The sequence below is a fragment of the Zonotrichia albicollis genome, chromosome 21 (assembly GCF_047830755.1).
Source record: "Zonotrichia albicollis isolate bZonAlb1 chromosome 21, bZonAlb1.hap1, whole genome shotgun sequence".
Lineage (NCBI taxonomy): Eukaryota > Metazoa > Chordata > Aves > Passeriformes > Passerellidae > Zonotrichia > Zonotrichia albicollis.
Window position 1 is genome coordinate 11,340,786 of NC_133839.1, and position 21,352 is coordinate 11,362,137.

The following is a 21,352-nucleotide window of genomic DNA, read 5'->3' on the forward strand; positions in this document are numbered from 1 at the left end:
CCCCCCGGGGCCACGGCGGCCGCGGGGCCCCGGCCTGGGGCGGCCCCGAGGGGCACCGGGACGCGCAGCCCCTTTGTCCGAGGCGCCCGGGGAAGGCCGGAGGAAGAGGGCTCTAATCCTGCTCTCCTCCGTCCTGGCCTTGCGATGCTCGGCCTGGGCTCCTTAAGACTCACTGGCTTTATCTCCTCAGAAAGACTTCTTGAAATGTCAAGGTTGAGGCAGCGCTGTTGTGTCTGTTGCTCCATGGCTTGGCAGAGACACGCTCCTTTTAGTGCTGCCAGGCACCTCAGAAGCAGCCGGGGGTACCTTGCCTGCTCCCAGCGCCCCAGCTTCACCCATTCTAATGCCTGTGGTGGGAATGTCAGGAATCTGTATCTTCTCCTTCCTCCAAAGAGAAAGACCATGTCTGTTCCTGTCCCAAGTACCACTCTGAGGGCTCTGTCCCACCCCTGTCCCCTTTGAGGATAAGGGTACCACAAAGTCCTCTACATGCCCCGAACCGAACAGCAGATGCGGCTGCACCCCTGCCTGGTCTAGTTAATCACAAGTTCCCTCTCCAGGCAGCAGGAGGTTAAAACACCCCCTTGACTCTGATTACAGAAGGAAAGGGGTGTATGTTCCTGAGCCACTATTGAGAGATAATGCACACACAACGTGTCTCTTGTTTCATCACTCTTTCAGAATCAGGATTAGTTTTCTTTCTTTTGGCGTAATCTAACATGTCAAGCACAACCTACTAAGAACAAAATTTCCCCCAAAGGAAATTTCTCTTTCTCATCTTCATGTGCCATAACCTTAGCAACCTAGTAACTGCTAAGCACACACTTTGCCCCGAGTCCCAAGCCATGGGGGGCTCTGGTGATCTGAGGGTGAAGCAATGTTCCCAAGTTCTCCCCCTCTAACAGACTTTGTTACAAAAGCACCGGCACAGCCTGCTCTATGCTCCTGTTGCTGGGTTTAGGGAGGTGTTATGCATTAATCTGCAAAGGGTATTTTGGCTACCAGTGTCAAAACAAAATGTTTTCCTCTTAGTCTGTAGGGATGCAGTGATGCTGCCTGTGGACACCACCATCCTGTGGCCAGGATGGGCTGAGGGTGTGTGTGCTGCCCCTGCTGCACCAGCGGGCTGTGGGGTCTGGGGAAAGGCCTTAGAAATGTTCTAGGGTCAAAAAAGAGACTTGGCACGGCTTCAGAATTTGTTTTATCAAAAAATAGAAGTGAAACACTCATTAATTTAAGGCTCCTCTATTCGACTGGAATTCTACCAATTGTATTTCTGAAATCCCAGCAGGAGCCTGAGATACTGCAATGGAATGGAAATGTTACATATGGATAGTTCAGCAATTCCTTTGGGAGATACACAGGACACCACAAAAGAACAGGGAAGACAGTGCCTGAAAAACAGAGGGTTGCGTGAGGAGCATGTACAGTGTTAGTTTTACACCCTGATGCCTTTTGCAGAAACTCCTCAGCTCTTAAAATCTCCACTTACACCCTTGGCCCGTTCCGTGTATCTGTGCCTGCAACACCCATGGACACTGCAGATTCTGTGAGGGATGCAGATAATATTAGACTGAATAAAATAGCCTGTTGGGGATGGTGCCAGGCACCACAACCAAATACAAGAGGGGAATTGGCACCAGCTAGGACTATTTATGTCCTACTGGGTGATGCCTGGGAGCAGCCAAACCGCTTGCACAAGACAGCGAGCGGCACACGCCCTCGTGCACTTTCAAAATCTGTGCTGCAACTTCCATCCTAGACAAGGACATTTTGCCACTCTCAAGTGGTACATGCTTACTGTCATTTTAATACTATTTTTATTTAGTAGATAATGAGGTAAAAATGCTGAGAAATTCCCAGAGTAAGTTGTTCCTTTTCCCATCAGGGTTTGATGAAAAGCTGACACCCTCATTCCATTCTGGGAGGGTTTAGAATCAGTTTTATATCCTTGGATTCTGAATGTATCTCATTCTCTATGGGACACATTAAAATCCAGCTCCTTGCAGCCCTAGGCTTTGTTTTGTTGCACATTAACAGGAACCAGACCTCAGTCCTGCAGACAGATATTTTGATGCATTTCCTCCTATGTCTGTCTTGTTGTTTCTTGGAGGGTTCAAAAGCCTCTAAGATGACGCACAAAGGTCTTTTCCATTACTAATATCTAAAATTCTTTGGGTACATTTTAAAAACAAGTACGATTTGGTTTTACATTTCCATAGCAGAATTTTCTGTGAGCATTATTATGTTATTTATCCCCATGCTCTTTATATCAGGAATTGTGGTGGTGAAGGAGGCTGGAGCACATGCCATGACTCCAGATGGGCAACTAGGTCCCAGATCTTAAACCCAACAAGATTTGGCTACATCCCAAACAGCTCCATTACTACTCCATTGTTACTCTCTCCCTCGAAGTATCTTACACCTTTTAAATTCAGGTGCTTGCAGTTTTCTATGCTGCAGAAAAACAAGCAGAAATGCTTCTTATGGCCAAAATTTGGCACAAGATCCAGAGGTCTGGAAAGGATTTATACAAATGTATGCACATGCACGCACACGCACACAGACACCCATTTCTATGTACAGCACCATTTTCTTAGCTACTTTTTAAATTATAGGAGTACAGAAACACAGGAGAGTTTGAGGCTTTGGACACTTTGGGCATATCTGTTAAACAAACGTGCTTTTGGGCTTGGAGCTGAATTTTTGCAGGCCTTGCTCTGTATTGTGCCACAGCTTTTTAGCAGGTTTTGAAAGGCTGAGGATTATAAAGCAGCTACTGTGGCTACTGCAAACCTGCTTAGGGAACCTGCATGCATCTTTACTTAGGAATCTGTGCATTTTATTATCCGTGTGTTTTTTAAATCTGTTTTTAATACATGCCTGTCAGAATGTGTGTGTTTTCACTGATGGGACAGTGAATTCAGGTAACATATACAGATAGGTGCATGAGAGCTACTCAGTTGTAATTAAACAGCAATAGTGGACAATTGAAAACAAGCCTGTTTCCATGTTTAAGAAACTCACCAACAATTCCCATTCAAAAGAATTTTTGGTTGTTTTTCTCACACTGTGTGGAACAGAGATAGCAATTTTTCATTACTTTTAGCATAAAACTTGTAGGAAATGTGGGTGGACTTGTAGATATTTGGTCAGGAAAAGCTAATTAACTACAGTTTGTCAATGCTAATTTTCATTTATATTCCTAATTTTATGTTGGATTTAAGCTCGGTTCTTAATGTTATTTTTAGAGGGTTTCTATGGTTTGCTGTATGCACAAATAAATGAAAAACTACTTTTGGTCTACAAGATTATTTTGCTTGGCATTCAATATTTAATACTTCTTGATAATTTTTACAGTGTTCTTTTCTCAAGACCTTCTTGAGCTTGATTTTTGCACGTGTATCAAACACTGCCATTCCTCGATTTCAAAAGGATATGGCAGAAATGATAATTCAAACTAGTATTTGCAAACACTTTTCTAAAAAAATTGAAATATAAACATATAAATAATTAAAAAGATTTTTCATTTGGCATGCCAGTGAATATGTTGTATTAACAGCTTGATTTCTTTAGCTAGTCAGATTATAGTCATAATTTGCTGTCTGGTAGCCACAAACTTTATTTCTTTTATAGTGTTTCATTTAATGGTCTCCCTTGTACTCTACAGGGTTTAGTTTGATGGAGGAAATAATTATGATTTTAACTAGTCTGTTCCATTGAGATTTAACTGGAGTGTATTGTGCAGCTCTCTTTGTGTGTTCCAGTGCAATTGATGGTGAGACCACGTACAGTAAAACCCTTTACCGAGCTGAGGACAGCTACTGTCCTCCCACAGAAGGTGAAGGAAGAGTTCTGTGGAGGTGGAGCAGAGGGGAAAGGAAACAGAGCTGACATTTTAAAAGGCACAGAGGGGAAGGGCAGGGTCCTTGCAGGCTGGTTATTGTGAGGGAATGGCTGGAAGGGGCAGAAACACGATCCAGCTGTGCCCAGGTGGGCAAGAGGCCCCTGGGCTGTGCTCACCCAGTGCTGGCACTGCTGGGGCACCCCAAGGGCTGGAGTGACACTGAGAGGCTGGGCATACCCAGGGCGGGGAACGGAGCCCCAGGAGTGACTCTGAGGGGCTGGGCATGCCCAGGGCAGGGAACGGAGCCCCAGGAGTGACTCTGAGGGGCTGGGCATGCCCAGGGCAGGGAATGGAGCCCCAGGAGTGACACTGAGGGGCTGGGCATGCCCAGGGCGGGGAACGGAGCCCCAGGAGTGACACTGAGGGGCTGGGCATGCCCAGGGCAGGACACGGAGCCCCAGGAGTGACACTGAGGGGCTGGGCATGCCCAGGGCAGGGAACGGAGCTTCAGGAGTGACACTGAGGGGCTGGGCATGCCCAGGGCAGGGAATGGAGCCCCAGGAGTGACACTGAGGGGCTGGGCATGCCCAGGGCAGGGAACGGAGCCCCAGGAGTGACACTGAGGGGCTGGGCATGCCCAGGGCAGGGAACGGAGCCCCAGGAGGGGCTGAGGGAGCTGGGCAGGGGCTCAGCCTGGAGCCAAGGAGGCTCAGGGGCCCTTGTGGCTCTGCACAGCTCCTGCCAGGAGGGGACAGCTGGGGACAGTCGGGCTCTGCTCCAGGGAACAGGGACAGGAGCAGAGGAACGGCCTCAGGCTGGGCCAGGGAAGGGTCAGGGTGGATATCAGGAAACTTCCCCAAAAGCAGAGGTGAAGCCCCTGTCCTTGGAGGGATCTCAAAGCCGTGTGCATGTGGCACTTGGGGACACGGGTTAGTGGTGGCCTTGGCAGTGCTGTGTTAATGGCAGGGCACAATGACCTCAGAGGGCTTTTCCAAACTAAACTGCTCTACAAATCCATGAAATGGAGCAAAGGCGGGCAGGGCTTGTGCCAGTACCTGCTGCAGTGTGTCATTTTAATTGCTGCACTCAGGGAAATCGGAACAATATTGGTTGTGGAGCAAGAGACTTACAGGCCTTTTCCTCTTGTTGCCTTCAGCTTTGAGCTGCAACGAGAACGATGGTGACCACCTGGACAGAGACCAGCAGTACCCCAGCAATCAGAAAACCAAGCGCATGAGGACGTCCTTCAAACACCACCAGCTCCGGACAATGAAGTCGTACTTTGCTATCAACCACAACCCTGATGCCAAGGACTTGAAACAGCTAGCTCAGAAAACTGGCCTCACCAAAAGAGTTCTTCAGGTAAGAGCCGTCCTTTGCCTTGGAAAGTAATCAAAAGAGCAGTTTTATATTTAAAAAGCCATGGCTTTTTCTGCTTTTCAAGATATCCTTAATCATTCATACCTTCTCTGAGACTAAGTGAATTGCCAGAAAGTATGAGAAGAGTTATTTCTTTTCAGTTTCTCTCAAGCAGATCACTTGAGTTCTAATTTTAATGAGAATTGTGAAGGTTTGGGGCTCTGCTTGTTTTCCTGGAGTTCTTTAATTCTGGTGCATGTTTTAGCTTCCAGGCTGCTGTACAAAAAAAGTGACTTATTTTAGTTAGTGTGCTCACTGTACATAGAGAGCTTTTAGTTTAGAAATTCAGAAAACATGTCAATGCTTACCTTTGGTAGAAATTAATCAACAGTTTGAATTCATTTTATCAGGACAAGGAGGAGGGGTTTTCGTTAATAACTGAAGTGGATGTAAATTAAATTTTTCAAAAACTTATACACAGAGTTTAGTAACTTAGAATGAAATGAAACTGCATTTTAAAATACTTTGTCTTGCTCATGGGAACATACTCCATTTGAGCTATTGTGGGAAGGAAAAGGAACAGTATTAGTTGATTCAGCTGCATTTTAATTCATAGATCTGACTCAAGAAGTCAATTTTAATGAGCACTTACCCAAATGCCTGCACCTGGAGATAAACTTGGGCATAGAGGAGCCATGGCGTTCCAGGATTTATTTCTGAAAGTTTTAAATGGGTCTTAATTGTAGGAAAAGGATTTGTGACCTTCCTAGAGACAGGTAGGGCTGCGAGCCCCATCCTGGGAAGCATCGTGGGCAGCTCACAAGTCACAGGCAGGTGGAGGGCAGGAGAAAACTGCTGAGGAAAACTGAATGCACTGGAGGGATCCTGGAGCTCTCGGAGCTAACACCTGCCCGAAGAAGGAACAAAGCTTTTGTAGGCTTGCCTGTAAAATGACAAACTGGACGTAATGACTTCTCCTGGCTACGTCCTCACAGCTGGATCGGGTTTGTTTTTCTGAGCCTGATTTGCTGTGCAGGAACAGACTCCTCTGGCAGGTGAACAGCAGCTGTCCTTAAACCACACACACGGCTGAAGTCATTCACTGCATTGCTCTGTCCTTAGACTGACCCTTCTCCTCTGTTTTACCCTCAGAATTCAGAGACTTTGGTAATACCAATTCACACCTGAATTACCTGAGAAACGGCACATCAGTGTCTAGGAAGTGGCTGTCCATTGTCTTTCTGTTCTCTCTTGTCACTCCACACCAACTTTGATTTCCATCTCTCTCTTTTCACTGAATGGGTCTTTCCTTGCATCTTTTTTCCAATTTATTGTCTCTGTTTCTTCCTATTCAGAACAGATTTCCTTGTCTCCAAAATTGGACATCATGCCATTACTCCTCTCTTCCTCCTTCAGCTTCTTCCTTGCTTCACTGCTTCTTCATTTCGTTCTTACACATCACAATTTGCAGTTTTAAAATTCTTCTTTTGTTTGTTGCAAAACTTTACAATTCCACCAAAGTTTTGTTATCATTTTGGTATTTAAAGTTTCACTTCTTTTACTTTCAGAGTTAAATACTCCTTTATGTCCAGACTCCTTTAGCTGCAGTGGTGGAAGGCAGTAGTTGGTGGTGGGGATGGTTCCCTGAGCATGATGCTGTTGGAGGCAGTTCTGCAGAATGGAGTGACACTTTGGTATCACTTGAGTTTTCCCATCTCTTACCAGCACTCTCTAGTCATGGATGTTTTGTTTGAAAATTAATTTGGGCCATAAAAACACAAACTAGTATTTCGTATGTTTCAGAACCTTTCTGCCCAGTTGGTTTATCTCTACCTGTGAGTGACAATTAAGTTCACATATATGAGTTTTAAGGTTGCTCTTTGCTGGGAAAGCTCATCCTGATGCTGGTTACTGAGACAGTGTCACTTGTCAATTCTTTGGAGGCAGAGAGGCTGGCATCCATCTGTGTCACTGATCGAACACAAAGTGACTCACTGGCACTATTGATGGAATCAAGCACCACTAGCACCAGCCTGTCCCACACCCAGAGGTGTTTGCAGGTGTAGGGGCACACCTGGCAGGGGCCAGAGCTCTGCCACACTCCCCAGCAGGTGTTTGTGAGCTCTGGCACTTTCTGTGCGCTCACATCTCCATTCAGCTGCTGAGGGATCCCGCTCTGTGGACACATTTCACAGAATTGATTCTAAGAGGAAATGCAGGGCACAGATCAGGAGAAAGGTGTACTTCCTAAACACACAGAGCTGAGCTCCTGGTGATTTAGGGAACAGCAGTAGTGCCCTTGCTGCAGAGACAGCCCCACATGTTGTGTGATGAGGGGACTTTGTAGAGGAGCAGAGAATTTGAGGGTTTTCTAAATGTTCTGTGATACTGGAGTTGGAAGCCCTGGCTGATGTCTTTGCTTTATGTACAATTTGTTACCAGCTGCACATGTCCAGTGCTGGGATGGCTGGAAATGTAACACTCTCTTCTCAGAACGCAATTCCTTCAATGTCTTTGTAATGCACACTCAAAGAAGCCACATTCAAACACAGCAAACTTATTTATGTTTTAACACCTATTTTTATTTGGTTTCCTTCCAATTTGAGTTTACATTTGCAGTTTAATTTATATATCTCTTGCACTACAGATGGGGAACACAAGCCCTTTATTGTAAGCTATCATTAGTAATTAATAGCTCCAGCTAATTGAGCTAACTAACATAACTGGCATACATGCTGCTCTCTGGGGAACTGACCTTTCTGTGTGTGAGCTCAGAAAAGGAAGGTGAAGGTAGGTAACCCTGAGGAGGTGGGATGTGTTAGCTGTAGGTGTGTACCTCTTCTCTCCCCAGGTGTCTGGAATAAGATTATCCACAGCCCAAGCTGTGGATGCTGTCCTGATGCTTCAGGAACATAAAGCATCCTTTTTCAGTGTGTGTCTTGTACACCACTTATTTTTTCTTGAATCAGTCCCCAGTAAAGTCACTACCAGAATCCTACAGAAATCACTGCATGCATTTGGACTCTGCTGGTCCAGTTCCCAGTACTAAACAAGGCTAAAATATTTCCATCCCATGTGGGGACCTATGCTGCCCTTTAGTGAAGGTTGGCTTTAGGCTGCAGGCTCTTCCTGAGCCCCCATTCATTAAACATCTCTTTGAACAGTTGTTAATTACAGCAGAGTCATCACAATGTGTGTGCAGTGAGTGAACATAGTCTGCTTTGTGGTGTTACATCCTCCATGTACCTCCTCCACTTACCTCTTAGTGAAACTCAGAGAACCTAAGTGTCTCCAGGTAGCTGTGTGAATGAGCAAAATTGGTTTAAAAATTTGTTTTTAGCAGAAGCTGTTCACACAGCTAATATGTAACAGATGCAGCAATGGAGGTGTTACAAACCAGAAAATGAAGTTATCTAAGGTGATGATCCCATCAACTTCAGTATCCAAATCCTCTTAGTGTGTTTATTTTCAACACTCTCTATCAGATTTGTTATTTCATTCCAATTTGACTTGGTAGAGACAAAGAATTTTCTCCACAGATCACTGAGGAGGGAGTGCAATGTTTTCCCCTCAGTAAATCCAATTCTGCCTCAGTGCTGAGTGCCCAGCTCCACGCATGCAGCCCCGCTCACCGGAGTGTGGCAGCAGCAGAGGCTCCTGCAGCTGCTTCTCATTTTCCACTGGCAGTTTTGGTCTGTATCTTCCCCTTTGATTTGAAATAGCTCAGCCTTGTACTGATACAGTTGGACAGAAACCCACTAAACACTTCCCAATGATTTTGTTTATTCCTCAGTCCTGAAGGAATTGTGTAATTGATGTGAGACAAGTCCTTCTGGAAGGATTCTTCCAGTTCTGTGTGTTGGGGTGGTTATTTCTGCCATGCCCTTCCAGGTGCACGGCCTGAGCTGCCCATGGGAGCAGTGGAGCAGCCCCTGGAACAACCCCACAGCCTTGCCTTGCCTTGCCTTGCCTTGCCTTGCCTTGCCTTGCCTTGCCTTGCCTTGCCTTGCCTTGCCTTGCCTTGCCTTGCCTTGCCTTGCCTTCCCTTCCCTTCCCTTCCCTTCCCTTCCCTTCCCTTCCCTTCCCTTCCCTTCCCTTCCCTTCCCTTCCCTTCCCTTCCCTTCCCTTCCCTTCCCTTCCCTTCCCTTCCCTCCCTCTCAGCACTGGGCTCGGAGCCCATCCCGCAGAGGGTCAGACACCCCCAGAGCCAGGAGCAGTCTCTGCACGAGCTGCTGTGTCCTCAGGAGTCCCACACACTCACTTTCCCCATCCTTCACTCACATAAGCAAAGAATGCAAGAAGTAGGAGAAAATTCTGTGCTGTTGCTATTGCTACTGAAATCACAATTCTTGGTGTAATGTAGGTCTTTAATACCCTTTCTCAACATTATAACACTGCTGAAAACATTTGATAAAGGAAACAGGCGTAGGCAAAGGAAGCTGGAGCATTTGAGAAAGAATAAGAGAAGAGCAAGAAAGAAGGCCAGTGCTTTGCAAAGAGGGGAGCACTGCAGGGATGTGAGGGAGCTCCGGGGGCAGCAGGAGCCCGTGGGAAGGCAGGGTGCCCTGGGCTGTGCCAGCAGCACTTTGCTGGGAGATGGATGTGAGGTACCAGGGGGAAACTCCTGATTTTGCGCTCATCAGGTGCGCGGTGTTGGCCTCCCCCAGACCAGTGCTGCTGGGACCGAGGGCTCTCAGGGATTCTGCATGCTGCCAGATTTCTGAGCATCCTTTCACACGCTTTGTGCAGTCAGCTCAGCCTGCCAGCCTCCATGCCCAGCCCGCTCCTGGCCCGGGCACACTGTTTGCAGGGATGGAAGGACAGGGAAGAAGGAATATTCTGCAAGCAGAGGCCTTTTCTCATGGCTAGAACTGTTATCTGTTACCAGTAAAAACGCCTTTCCCAATTCCAGCACTGATGAATTTGTGAATATGCTTTTGCATGCTTAAACTCTGCAGGTCTTTAAATGCTGCCCTGTTATATTAAACTGTTTCAGGTTTGGTTTCAAAATGCTCGAGCCAAATTCAGACGGAACCTCTTACGTCAAGAAAACACAGGGGTGGATAAGACTTCAGACTCAACCCTCCAAGCAGGGACCCCATCAGGTCCTGCCTCAGAAATATCCAATGCCTCCATGAGTCCATCCAGCACTCCCACTACTTTAACAGACTTGACTAACCCCACTATGCCAACTGTGACGTCCGTCCTGACATCAGTGCCCGGGAGTCTTGAGGTTCATGAATCTCGAAGTCCTTCACAGACAACTCTTACAAATCTTTTCTGATGACTCTTTCTTAATAATTTCTTTAAAAAAGAAATTATTCTTAGCTGAAATTCCAAGTGTATTTTAATAGAGGCTTTGAGCAACTGACTAACCACAGTTAGGATCTCTCCTAAAAAACAGAAGGAAATGTAGTGTTCTGGTATTATGGAGTATGGACTGAAGAATAACTTGGAAGATCTATTGCAACACAACATTTGTGTAACTGTACAGTTTTGTGGACTGAGCAAGGGAAACAGCAATTAATTTAAGTTGGCTAAAGCTTCTGTATTTTCAAAGACTGCCATGTGCCTTATATACTGTTTTATCCACATTCTTTGGATTCCATGTCCACTTCTCTCTTTTTCTCTCTGTATATTTATGACCAGGGCAAAAAATGTTAAAGAGTTTGTTACTTTGAATAGTCCTAAGCCTTTCATTGGTTGCTTTGTTGTTTTAGAATTTTAAGGTCGAAGTCTGTTCGAATACCAGAATTTGTAAAATCTAACCAGTAATAAAACCACTTATGGAAACTACTTGGTAACGGCTGCAGTTACATTTAACATTAGTGTCACAATCCAGGTAGGCTGACTGGATCCAAAAGGGTTAGAAAAATGCACTTCAAACACAGTGTCTGCCTAGGAAAATCCCTAAATATGATGTACACATTCCTCTGGTTCCCAAAGTATTTATGGGTGAGAAATCCAGCTTGTACAACGGTCTAGGTACCTTCATTGTAGAGAAATAATGTTAGTTGCAGGTAGAAGTGATCAGATAATGTTAAAACTCAAATAGAAGAACTATGGTTCGTTTTGCCACGTGAAGGAAACCTGACTTTGGCCAGCATGCAGGAATCTGGCTTTTGTGCAAGGCTTGTCCTGTGTGTGGAGGCCACAGCTGCTCCATCGCCGAGGGGCACACTGGGGGAGCTCTGCCCTAGGAAAGAGGCTGGAGTATTTCAGGTTATTTTACAACACCGGTGGGCAAAGTTGAGGCAAAATTATGTTTTATCAAGTCACAGCCTTACATTTTTTGTAATGTTTTGAAGGAATAAATAGCCAAGGAAGAATATATTATTGACACTAAAAGTGGTTATTCCTTTAATGATTATGGACCTCTCAACACAATTGAATTCCTTCTCCCCAAAAATCTCTGCAGAATAGAACTCATATTTTGAGTTTTTTCCTATTGTTTTTAAAATTGCTTTTCTGTAATAAAAGAAATACCTCAGCAAAGTTTAAATATGTATAAGAAGGAGTCTACACTATGCTGTTTGCCCAGTAGGTTTAGAGGTTTGGAGTGGTACCTAAGATGCAGATGGTTGTTCCTTTTCAAACTGTTCCAATCAGTTCCTTCAGTCAGATGTTGGGTTGTACTGGCCAGCTCTCTCAAGCTAATCCCTCCTTCCCATTGGATCAGAATTGCTAAAAGATTATTCTAAATAAACAGCAAGATAGATGCCAAGATTTGTGTTCTTTGCCCTTCTCAGGGCATTGAAGATGATTTTGTAGGCTGGACTTTTTCTGAACAGTGTTCTGGTTTTAAAAACGCTACATTTATTCACCTTTCTGAGCTGCAAATTTGCTATTCTTGTGCAAGCCAAATTCCTATCAAGATCAGGGAGAGATTTCAGAGCATGAGGACTGTAGGACAGAAAAGCTGACATAATTGGGCCATTTATTAACCTTTTTAACACTTCAGCTTAAAAAACCCTGGAGGTGAGCTATGGGCAAAGCAGGACAGCCCCAAGGATGGGAACTGGCTGGGATCTGTGAGAGGGATCGGGGTCTGGTCACCACACCCACGGCTGCCAGCTCTGTTGAGTTTCTGCACAGTGATGAGACATTAAAAAGGTGGTTTGTGTTGAATTTATAAATGTTACAGGTTTATCCAGGACATTTTTCCTCGTGATCCAAGTGTCTGATAAGGATGTTGTGCTGGTTGGTGGACTGTAACAGGTACATATCTGCCTTTCAAAGCTGTTCTGACACGGACATTCTGCTGTTTGTAACATTTTGTTCATTGCCAATCACCTTGGAGATTTTTTTTTTTCATGGTAAGCTGGATCTTTTCTTGATTTAAAAGGCAATTTTGGTCCACTGTTAAATGGTTACAGGCCATAATTAAAACCCTGTGTATTAACCTGTGAACAGTTTAACAATACCGAATCCTGAAATCTGAATTGTTACGGCAAATGTAGCGGAGAACAATTCCAATGGTTCTTTAAAATTGTACTGCTATTATTTGTGATCTTGTATCTTAACTACCTGAATCCATGTGGATGGAAATACCTTTCAAATCAATTCTCAATATTGCCTTTTCAAACACCTGACCTTCACGAAGGGGAATACTCTCATGTTAATCTTATCTGAAACCTATACGAGACAATTAGAGAAATTGTCTGGTTTAATCAAATCAGGGATTTTGCATATAAATAAGAGACAATATTCTATGTAGGGTCTTTATGTAGGTGCATTAGGATTCACTCTGGCTCCGATGACCTATGTTGTCCCCATGACTGTTTCAATCCTGTGGTATTGTTTGGTTGTTTAGAGCTTGTTGGTTTTGAATGCTGTACATTTTTTTACTACTGCAATCCTAATGTTTCTTCACATTCTTGTACAGTTCCACATTTGATGTATTAGTCTGAAATTCTGTTAAAAACATGAACAAAAATGGAAATGATATTTCTTTGGAAGTGTATTTTTACTGTATATCTAATTTGAACTAGTTGAACATACTTCTTTACATTTTGCATGATAGGTGTGTAGTTCATTTTTTAAATATGAAAGAGACTTAAAAGTAACTTAGAACAAGAATATAATGAAACTATACAAATATGGAAATACATACAATGATTTGCTACTTTTTGACTCAAGAAGCTTTTTGAAATACATTTTACCTAGTTTATTTAACATAATGCAGATATTCTGTCTCTGAGTTCATACATAATGCAGAATAAGAGGAGATTATGTACTAGAAAAACTTTCAGGTCACCTTGGTACTCACCAACACACTGGATTATTCTTGTCAAACAGACAATGGACAATGTATTTTAAGAATGCTGAATATATTTTGATCTACAGCAGAGAGGGCTGGGATGGCTGCAAGTGATATTTAATCACAGCTTAAAATTTATTGACTCTATTAATGGCTACATTTCATAAAACCTATTTTTTTATTCAAATTATCTAAGTTTGGGAAGAGGAGACCAAGGATCATTATAGTAATGAAGAAGGTGAATGTGTGCCCTGGAAGCAAAAGTCAATTTATCAAATAGACTATGGATGCAGAAGGAGCCCCCAAGATATTTTGGTTTTCAAGCTACCTTTTCCTCCTGGCTGTTTAAAACCCCACATAATTATTAGGCTGCTTTCCTATAAGTGTTTGCTCTTTTTTGTCTGTTGGAAGGAAGCTTAGGCACCTGTAAGAGCAATCTTCATCTAAAGGAAAAGGAGAAAAAGACACAAATCAAACCAAGAATCAAAGCAAGCTCCGTACTTAGGTGTGAGTACTCGGGTGGAGTTTCTCCTGCTCCCACAGGGATTTACATTTACCCCTTCTGAGTAAGGAGGATTTACACCATCCCTGGTAGCAACGAATTTGTGCCTGGCTGGACTCAGCCTGTGCATGGGGTGCCCTGTGCCTCTCATCCACTGAAGCAGCACATACTGACAGGCCTAACAGACAGAAATTTATATTACTGCCATGTCTGCTGCCATTGTACTCTCCCCCCAACCTTTCAGGCTCATTAAACTCGTGCTCCACCATTCCACCCGGGAAAACCAGAGCTGAGCTGCACCAGGGCCATGGGAGGCATTTATCAATTCAACAGTTCCTTTTCTCAAGGACTGGGTAAAAAGATACACTGGCTGTTTAATGGATTTCTTCTCAGATTAGGACGAAGTTAGCCGTTCTTTCTGGCCTAATAACTGGATTTTTGTAGCCAGTAAATATTTTTGGGGCTTTAATTTGAGCAAAACATAGTACTCAAAATACCCAACCTGCTATCAGTAAATTCAGACCTTGCAATATCATTTATTGTACTAATGCGTGACACTGTGCAAATTATTATTTCTGCAGAAAACCACTTCTGTGCAAATTCTTCTTTGCTCTGTAGAAGGCATGGCTCTGCACATGTATTTACACAGCTTGTTTATATGCCACTGTATCAATTTATTACATTGTAAAATTCAGCACTTAACAGGAAGTTACACTTTTTCAACAACATCTAGAAAAAAGGAAATAATTAAGCTTTTTGTTAAAGAAAGAAATCTGTTCTTTCCCCTGCATAGTTCAGCCCAGCAGCTATGGGGGGGGAAGAAAGCAACCAAAACAAGAGGGACACAAATATTTAGAAAGCATGACTCCACTCTGTGGGGACCTGTTTCCATTGATAAATCTCAGTGATGCCTCTCTCAGTGCACCCACATCCAGGGTGGCTGGTGCTGGAAGGCCACAGTGGATCTGCAGCACTGCAAGCACTGAAACCACCACGTGTCCTTCTTGCAGTGCCACCAAACTGCCGAGCTGTTATCTGCCCGTGGCACTGTCATTGCTGTCAATGTCACACTCCTTAGTGCTGCTCAGAACCAGTGAGAGGATCCTCGGGCGTTGGTAACTCGGTGTTCCTGGAAAAGGGGGTTGATTTTCCATGGGGATGTTGGCCCAGCACGGAGGGGCAGTAAGAGGAGCTGCAGCCCATGGGCTGTGTGTGCCTGTGGCCCACAGCCAGAGTGAATCCTTCCCTCCACAGAGCTGACCCACATCCCCCCAGGGGTCTCCAGGCACAGACAACACCAGCTCTCCTTGATGGCTGAGGGAAGGAACGAGTCCATGAGACACGTTCATGTTCTTGTCAGAGTGCACATGTTCCGAGTATTCTTTGGTGATGGCAACCTCCAGCCCACAGAAACTGCATTCTCACCAACTATTTCTTTTGCTTTCCCACATAATTTCCTTGTGTTTCGTCACTCATTTTTGCTGTCCTTCTTCTGGAAATGAAGACTAACACAAGAGATACTCTGTAATATGGCTCTGCAAGCTGTGATTGAGCAAGAAGCTGATGCCAAGTCTTGCCCAAATCTGGGAAGAGATTCTGGGAATGTGGGGAAGAGCAATTTGTGAAAGGCCAGTCTGTCACCCACAGACAGATAGGAGGGTAAAGAGACATCATTGCTTGGACCAAATCTTGCAGGATATCTCATCTCTGGAACCCAGACCTTCTGAGAATTTGTTAATAGTCCTATGAAATATTTTGAGGCAGAAGAACTCTTTACAAACCATTGCCTGTATGATTATCCCAGACAGGCAGTTTCAGCTCATTCCCACTTTCTGCAGGAGCACAGGCTGAGACTCTGCTGACCACAGACCTGCCTTTGTCAGTTCACATGCACAGATCCCTTAGAAGTAGCTCCAAAGTTTTTGTATCCACTTTTGTTCCTGTATGATCTGACCATTTGTGAGAGGCTGGCAGACAAGTGTGAGCTGCCCACGGGCTGGGGAGAGGAGAGGTTTCCCAGCCAGGAGCTTGTGCTTCTCTTTGAAGGAGGCTTTTCCCCCCAGTGCTGGCTGCAGTGCTCACCTTCACCTGGCCAGGGCTCCAAGGAGAGTCCTTGGGATGGGCCCTGCCAGCTGCTGATGCATTTTGAGCTGATGTTGTGCTTGAAAAGCTCAGTCATGGGTGTTTCTACCACCCTGTTCAGTCACCTCTAGCTGATGCAGACCAGACTTTCTCCATTTCATGCCCGCTGGTGCTGACTCCTCACCCAACAAGCTGAATGGCAGCAGAAGTGACAGCACAGCCAGTGCCAGTCCTGCCACAGAATAAACCCAACCACCCCACCCTGAGAGGCTTTTTAACGTCACCAGGGCCATTTGTGGCCTTCATTTCTCTGTCTGTCTTTTCCAGCTCTGCCCCTACTGTGTGTACGGAATTCAGGAATCCATGTCAGATTAATCTAAAAGCTGTACAATGCTATTTTCTGTTATTCTTTACTCTTCAGCTCCCTGAGTGCAGACAGTTCCTACTCATGTTTTGTGTCCATACTCTCTTTTTCTATCACTCCATTTTATCCCAGAGATTATAGATTGAGCACATCAACACTCACTGGCACTGACAGGATTCTCCAGAGTCCCTTCTGGCTATTCCAGCACAAAAGAGGACTCTCAGAAAAGACATTGGCAGCTATTTGCAGAACTGCTTTCTCCTCACAAAACAGCTCCAGCTCCTGGGGATCTGTGGTGGGAGCACAAGGTGTGTTGCAGCCACTTACATGCAGGTACCATCATTATCAGCTGCCTTGGAACAGACCAGAAGCTGGGCTGCTTTTACAAGATCTGTATAAAAATATAATCCATTTTAATTCCAGAATTATACTGGAGCTGATGCCAGGCATTAGAGGGAAGAATGTGTTTCTGGCAGGACTCCAGGTATTTCTGTTCTTTCTCTTTCTGCCTGTTGGCTGGAGCAGAGGCCAGGGCAGCCCTCCTGCCTCCTGCTTCCACCACAGACGCTCTGTGGCCAGCACAGGGAGGCTGGCCAGAGGTTACTCACTGTTATTTTGAGAAAGTGCTTTGAAGTCCTTGAGTGAGCAGTGCCAAACTGGAGCAAAAGGCAAACTGGAAGTCATTACACTTCCCATGGGAGGCCATGAGAAAATGGCACTGCAGCAGATGAGTGTGACCACACGTGTGCACCTCCAGTCTCACCTCTGAGCCCTGATTGCTGCCCATGACAGGAGGGCCTGGGCTGCTTTACTTTGGAGAACAGAAACCAGAAACTGCTGCACCTCCCTTTGGGGATTCGCAAGGTATGTGAGAAGGCACAAATCAATCCCACAGAGCAGCCTCAGAGGAGCTGGGGTTGGAAGGTACTGAAGGGGATCTCTGTTTGCCAGGAAGGAGGCACTGGATCCTGAGCATGGTACCTGGAGGTGAGAACGCAGGGACCTGTGATGCAGGGCTGTGGGAACTGAGCACAGCCAGCACAGGTGTGCCTGAGAGCAGGAGCACTCTGTCCTCTCCCTTCCCTCACAGACAGGTAAGTCCAAGGAGCTGTACAACTGAAGGAAGGCAAAGACCCAGTTCTGTACAAAAGCCTTGGAGCAGGGTTTGGGAAGAGCAGAGGGCCTGGAGCTCAGGATTCAGCATTCCCAGGACAAGGAGAAGTCCCTGTGTTGGAGGTGATGCCACCTCTGGCCTCCAGGAAGGCTTTTGGTTTGAGGAACAACCTCAGACTCCTGCACAGGTCAGGAGGAAGCTGCTCTGGTGTGTGTGACAATACCTGGGCTCACAGGGGAGGGAGTGTCAGAGGGCTGTGTGCTCTCCTTCACACTGCCAAGTGCTCTGTCACAAGTGTGAAGGACACAAACCCAGCATTGCACGTGCTGCCTTTGTGTCCCAAACTGCTCTTTGCTGTTGTAAGCTGGCTCTCTTCATTAAATGTATTTACTTAGCAGCAGATCTGTTGGTACATATGAATAATTGACAGGGAAAATGTCACTTACTGCACGGGTGCCGCACGATTCTGGCTGCTGAGCTTCCAACACTACAAAGCCTGGAACAGGAAGCTCTAAACCCAATTTCACCTTTTACAGAGTTTAATTTTGGGTATGTTTCTTATCTTGGTGTGTTACCAAACTGTTGAAAGTGACAAAACCAGATGTCATAAAATGCAGGGAAAATGCAGCTGGACTGAACCTCGAGTATTAACAAAGCCAATTCCCTTGACAGACACTAATCTTATACCTTCAAACTCAGGAAAGATTCAGTTAAACTCACAATCATTTTATGGTCTCTGTAGAACCATAGCAGCTTAGGGATCCTTTGTTATTCCTCCATAAAGAGGAAAGTTATAGTGAAAGTGCCCTTCTTAAGTTGGGTGTTTTTAAATACTAACGTTTATTGCTCTGCAGTTTCTCTTTATGTGTGCACGGAGAACAAGAACACACCTCACTTCACAGGCCTATTTTTGGAAACAATAAAAGAGCCCTCTGTTAATAGCTGGTTACTCCTTTGCCATTTGCATGGCTGATCAGTGTTAATGATCCAGCTAACAGATTCAGTGGGGAGGATGCAAGGCCTGGCTTCTGCAGGATGGGCTGGGCGTGTTCAGGAGTGCAGCAGGTTTGTGCAGAGCTGTCACCTCTCTGGGAAAGCTCCTGTGGTGGGACACACCAAATCCCCTGGCTGGGTCCTTGGGCCAAACCCGTCCATCCCCACCGTTCCATTAATTTCCAAAATTGGGCTGATGGGGCCCAGCTGCAGCGATTTCTGTGGATTAACACCAAATCTCCAGATTCTCCTGCTACTGAACATAGTCCTTCCCAGAGCTCCTGCTTTGGGCTTACAGTCCTCTACACAGAGGCACAGCAGCAGGAAGCAGGCTGGTGTTCAGGCTTCCTGACAGTTTCTAGGGACGTTTAGGATGTATGAAGAACAAGGAGTGAATACCTAAATAACAACTCATTTACTGTGCTTACTGCTTTTGGACACAGACCAAGACTAAAAGCAGCAGTCTGCAGCACATAACTGTGGGGGTTTATCAGGAGACCCCTGATCAGCTCTGGAGTCCCCAGGCCCTTTCCCAGGGGGTGGCTGCCCCAGCAGCCCCTGGCCCACAACCTCCAGCCCCAGGCTCGGTGGGACCCCCAAGCAGGCAGGTGGAGCTGGCTGGGGAGCCCCCACATCATCCCCTGACTACTGCATTGAACAAAATATCTCTCACAAAAAGCAGCTGTGCCTGTGCTTTCCACAAGGCCATCTCTGCTGTTTTAAGGGGGCATGAATGAAAAATGAGTTTATGTGTTCTTGGCATGGCATCTGGATTGTCAAAGCATTGCACTGTCGACCCCAAGTAAAGGTCTGAATTATGACATAAAAGGAATACCAACAGATCAGTTTGTGTTGTTGCAGAGCTCAGCCATAGATCCGTGTGTAGGGAACACAATACTTTGCTTGCAAGCTGAGCCCTGTGCATCTCACAGGACATTAATGCAAAAGTGGGAAAAATCCAATCTTAATCTTCTAGAGAGTGAAACACTGATACAACATGTCATGCCCTGTCATCACCTGTTGCTAAGGGTTGAGATATTCCCAGTGTCAGAAGGAGACTGTGAATGAGGAGTGCATTTTGATGAGTGCTGAGGAGGGGAGATTCTCAGGAACTGTTGGAAATTCTGCTGTTTTATAGTGTATAAAATATACCTGACCCGAGGCAGCGGATCAGCAGGGCAGCCTGAGGTGCACACACTGAAAACATCTCCTTTTGAGCTACTGACACATTTAGCAGCTGCCAGTCAAGGAGGCGAGCTGATCCTCTCTCAAGCAGACCTCCTCACAACCTATTGTTGCAAAGGCCTAAACCGTGGCTCCTTCTCCAGCGTTCCCTTGGCCCAGATGGAGCATCTCTTCCAGCTTCATATTCTCCTTACATTCCTCTTTTCATCTTTTGTGTGCCGCTGTCTCGCTTCCACCTGCCTCCTCCCCAGTGCCACCTGCTTGCCTCTGCGCCTTGGGCTGCTTTGTTCGTGTCCCTTGTCTCTGCTCCCCGAGGACGGCAGCACGGGGTGCATTGTCCCAGGTTGCTCCCCCGGGGCTTTTCTTGCCCGCTCGTTATTGCAAGCGCAGCCTGGCCTTGCGTCACCGGGCCCGGCGGCGCAGACAAAGCCGGAGCGGGGAGGGAAGGAGCCCCAGCAGGCAGGGTGCCAGCACGGCAATGCACACACACACACACACACACACACACACACACACACACAGAGCCCGGCAGGACCGCCGGCCCCCGGGGACAAGCAGGGCCACAGAGTCGAGCAGCACAGGCCTGAAGCTACGGCAGCTCTCTGCACCTCCACACGGAAACATATGGCAAAGCCAAAGAGTCACAACATCTTTAGTTCATAACCAAACATCCATCTTGCCATTCAGTTCTACTGGCAGCTCCCTTGTCAGCTGCAAGAGTGGGGCTGAAGTGCTGCTTCCACCTGCATTTGGCCGAGTCCTTGGATTGTGAAGGGTTCTGTGCTGTGTGTGCCCAGGCCCCTGGCCCAGGCGTGCCCCACACAGCTCTGCTGGCACCACCGTGCAGATCAGTAGTATTTGCATTGGTAGGGGTTCCATTACTGCTGTTAGTAATAGCAGCAACCTAACGCACTGTTTTCTGTGCTGTCTGGGAAACGGGGATTCCATTTCTAGGATTTTATACCAGGGATTGGGAATTACAGACCCCAAGTGCCTCCGACTGCAGTTCAAACTATAATCACAGGATCACAGAATGGTTTGGGTGGGAAGGGACCCCCAAGTCCACAGTTCCAATCCCGTGCCATGGGCAGGGACCCCTCAGCAGTGAGCTGCAGCAGTCCAGGCAGGGGTCACAGGGTGTGCTGGGCCAGCATGGGCCTCTGAAGCCACAGCTGACACCAGGCCCTCACAGTGCACAACCTCCAGGGAGCCGTGGGGTGCAGGAACGGCACAGCCTCGCTGCTGCGGCTCCTGAGCACCATTCCTGCTCCCCAGGGAGTTAGAGTGCAGGATGCAGCCCCTGTCTGCTCTGCAAGAATCTCCTGGGGGTGAAAATGCCCCTATTTCTCTGGAAAGTCAGGCTGAGATTGCCTCCCTCCAAATCACAGAGGCTTTTGCAGCCTCGTTGCACAAGGAAAAACACGAAGGGAAGTTCTGACCGTGTCACTGCAGTAGGGAGGCTCCTGAGGCCCTGCCCGCTCCCGTGTCACACCCACACAGGGTGACACCTCTGTGTGCTGCCCAGGGCTGGCCAGGGCTCTGCTAAACTCCTGCAGGCTTTAACCCCCCCGGGCTGAGGGTCCCTGACCTGGAGAAAGGCCAGAGGCTCCCCCTTTCCCACAGCGCGCCCGAGCCTGCAGCGTGTG

At 46.4% G+C, this 21,352-nt stretch overlaps 1 protein-coding gene across 9 annotated transcripts in view; it reads left to right on the forward strand.

Annotated features, from left to right (window-relative positions):
- Positions 1–13,325, forward strand: part of LHX2 (LIM homeobox 2) — a 34,108-nt gene extending 20,783 nt beyond the window's left edge. For 4 of the 9 annotated variants that reach the window (XM_074556195.1, XM_074556194.1, XM_074556197.1 and 1 more), the window contains exons 4-5: positions 5,004–5,209; positions 10,203–13,322. In XM_074556195.1, the coding sequence (XP_074412296.1) occupies positions 5,004–5,209; positions 10,203–10,490 (494 nt within the window). In that variant the 3' untranslated portion in view covers positions 10,491–13,322. Of the gene's footprint in view, positions 1–5,003; positions 5,210–10,202 lie in introns of all 9 variants that reach the window. The other 5 variants (XM_074556198.1, XM_074556196.1, XM_074556191.1 and 2 more) reach the window with 4 other exon arrangements.
- The last annotated feature ends 8,027 nt before the right edge of the window (positions 13,326–21,352 follow it).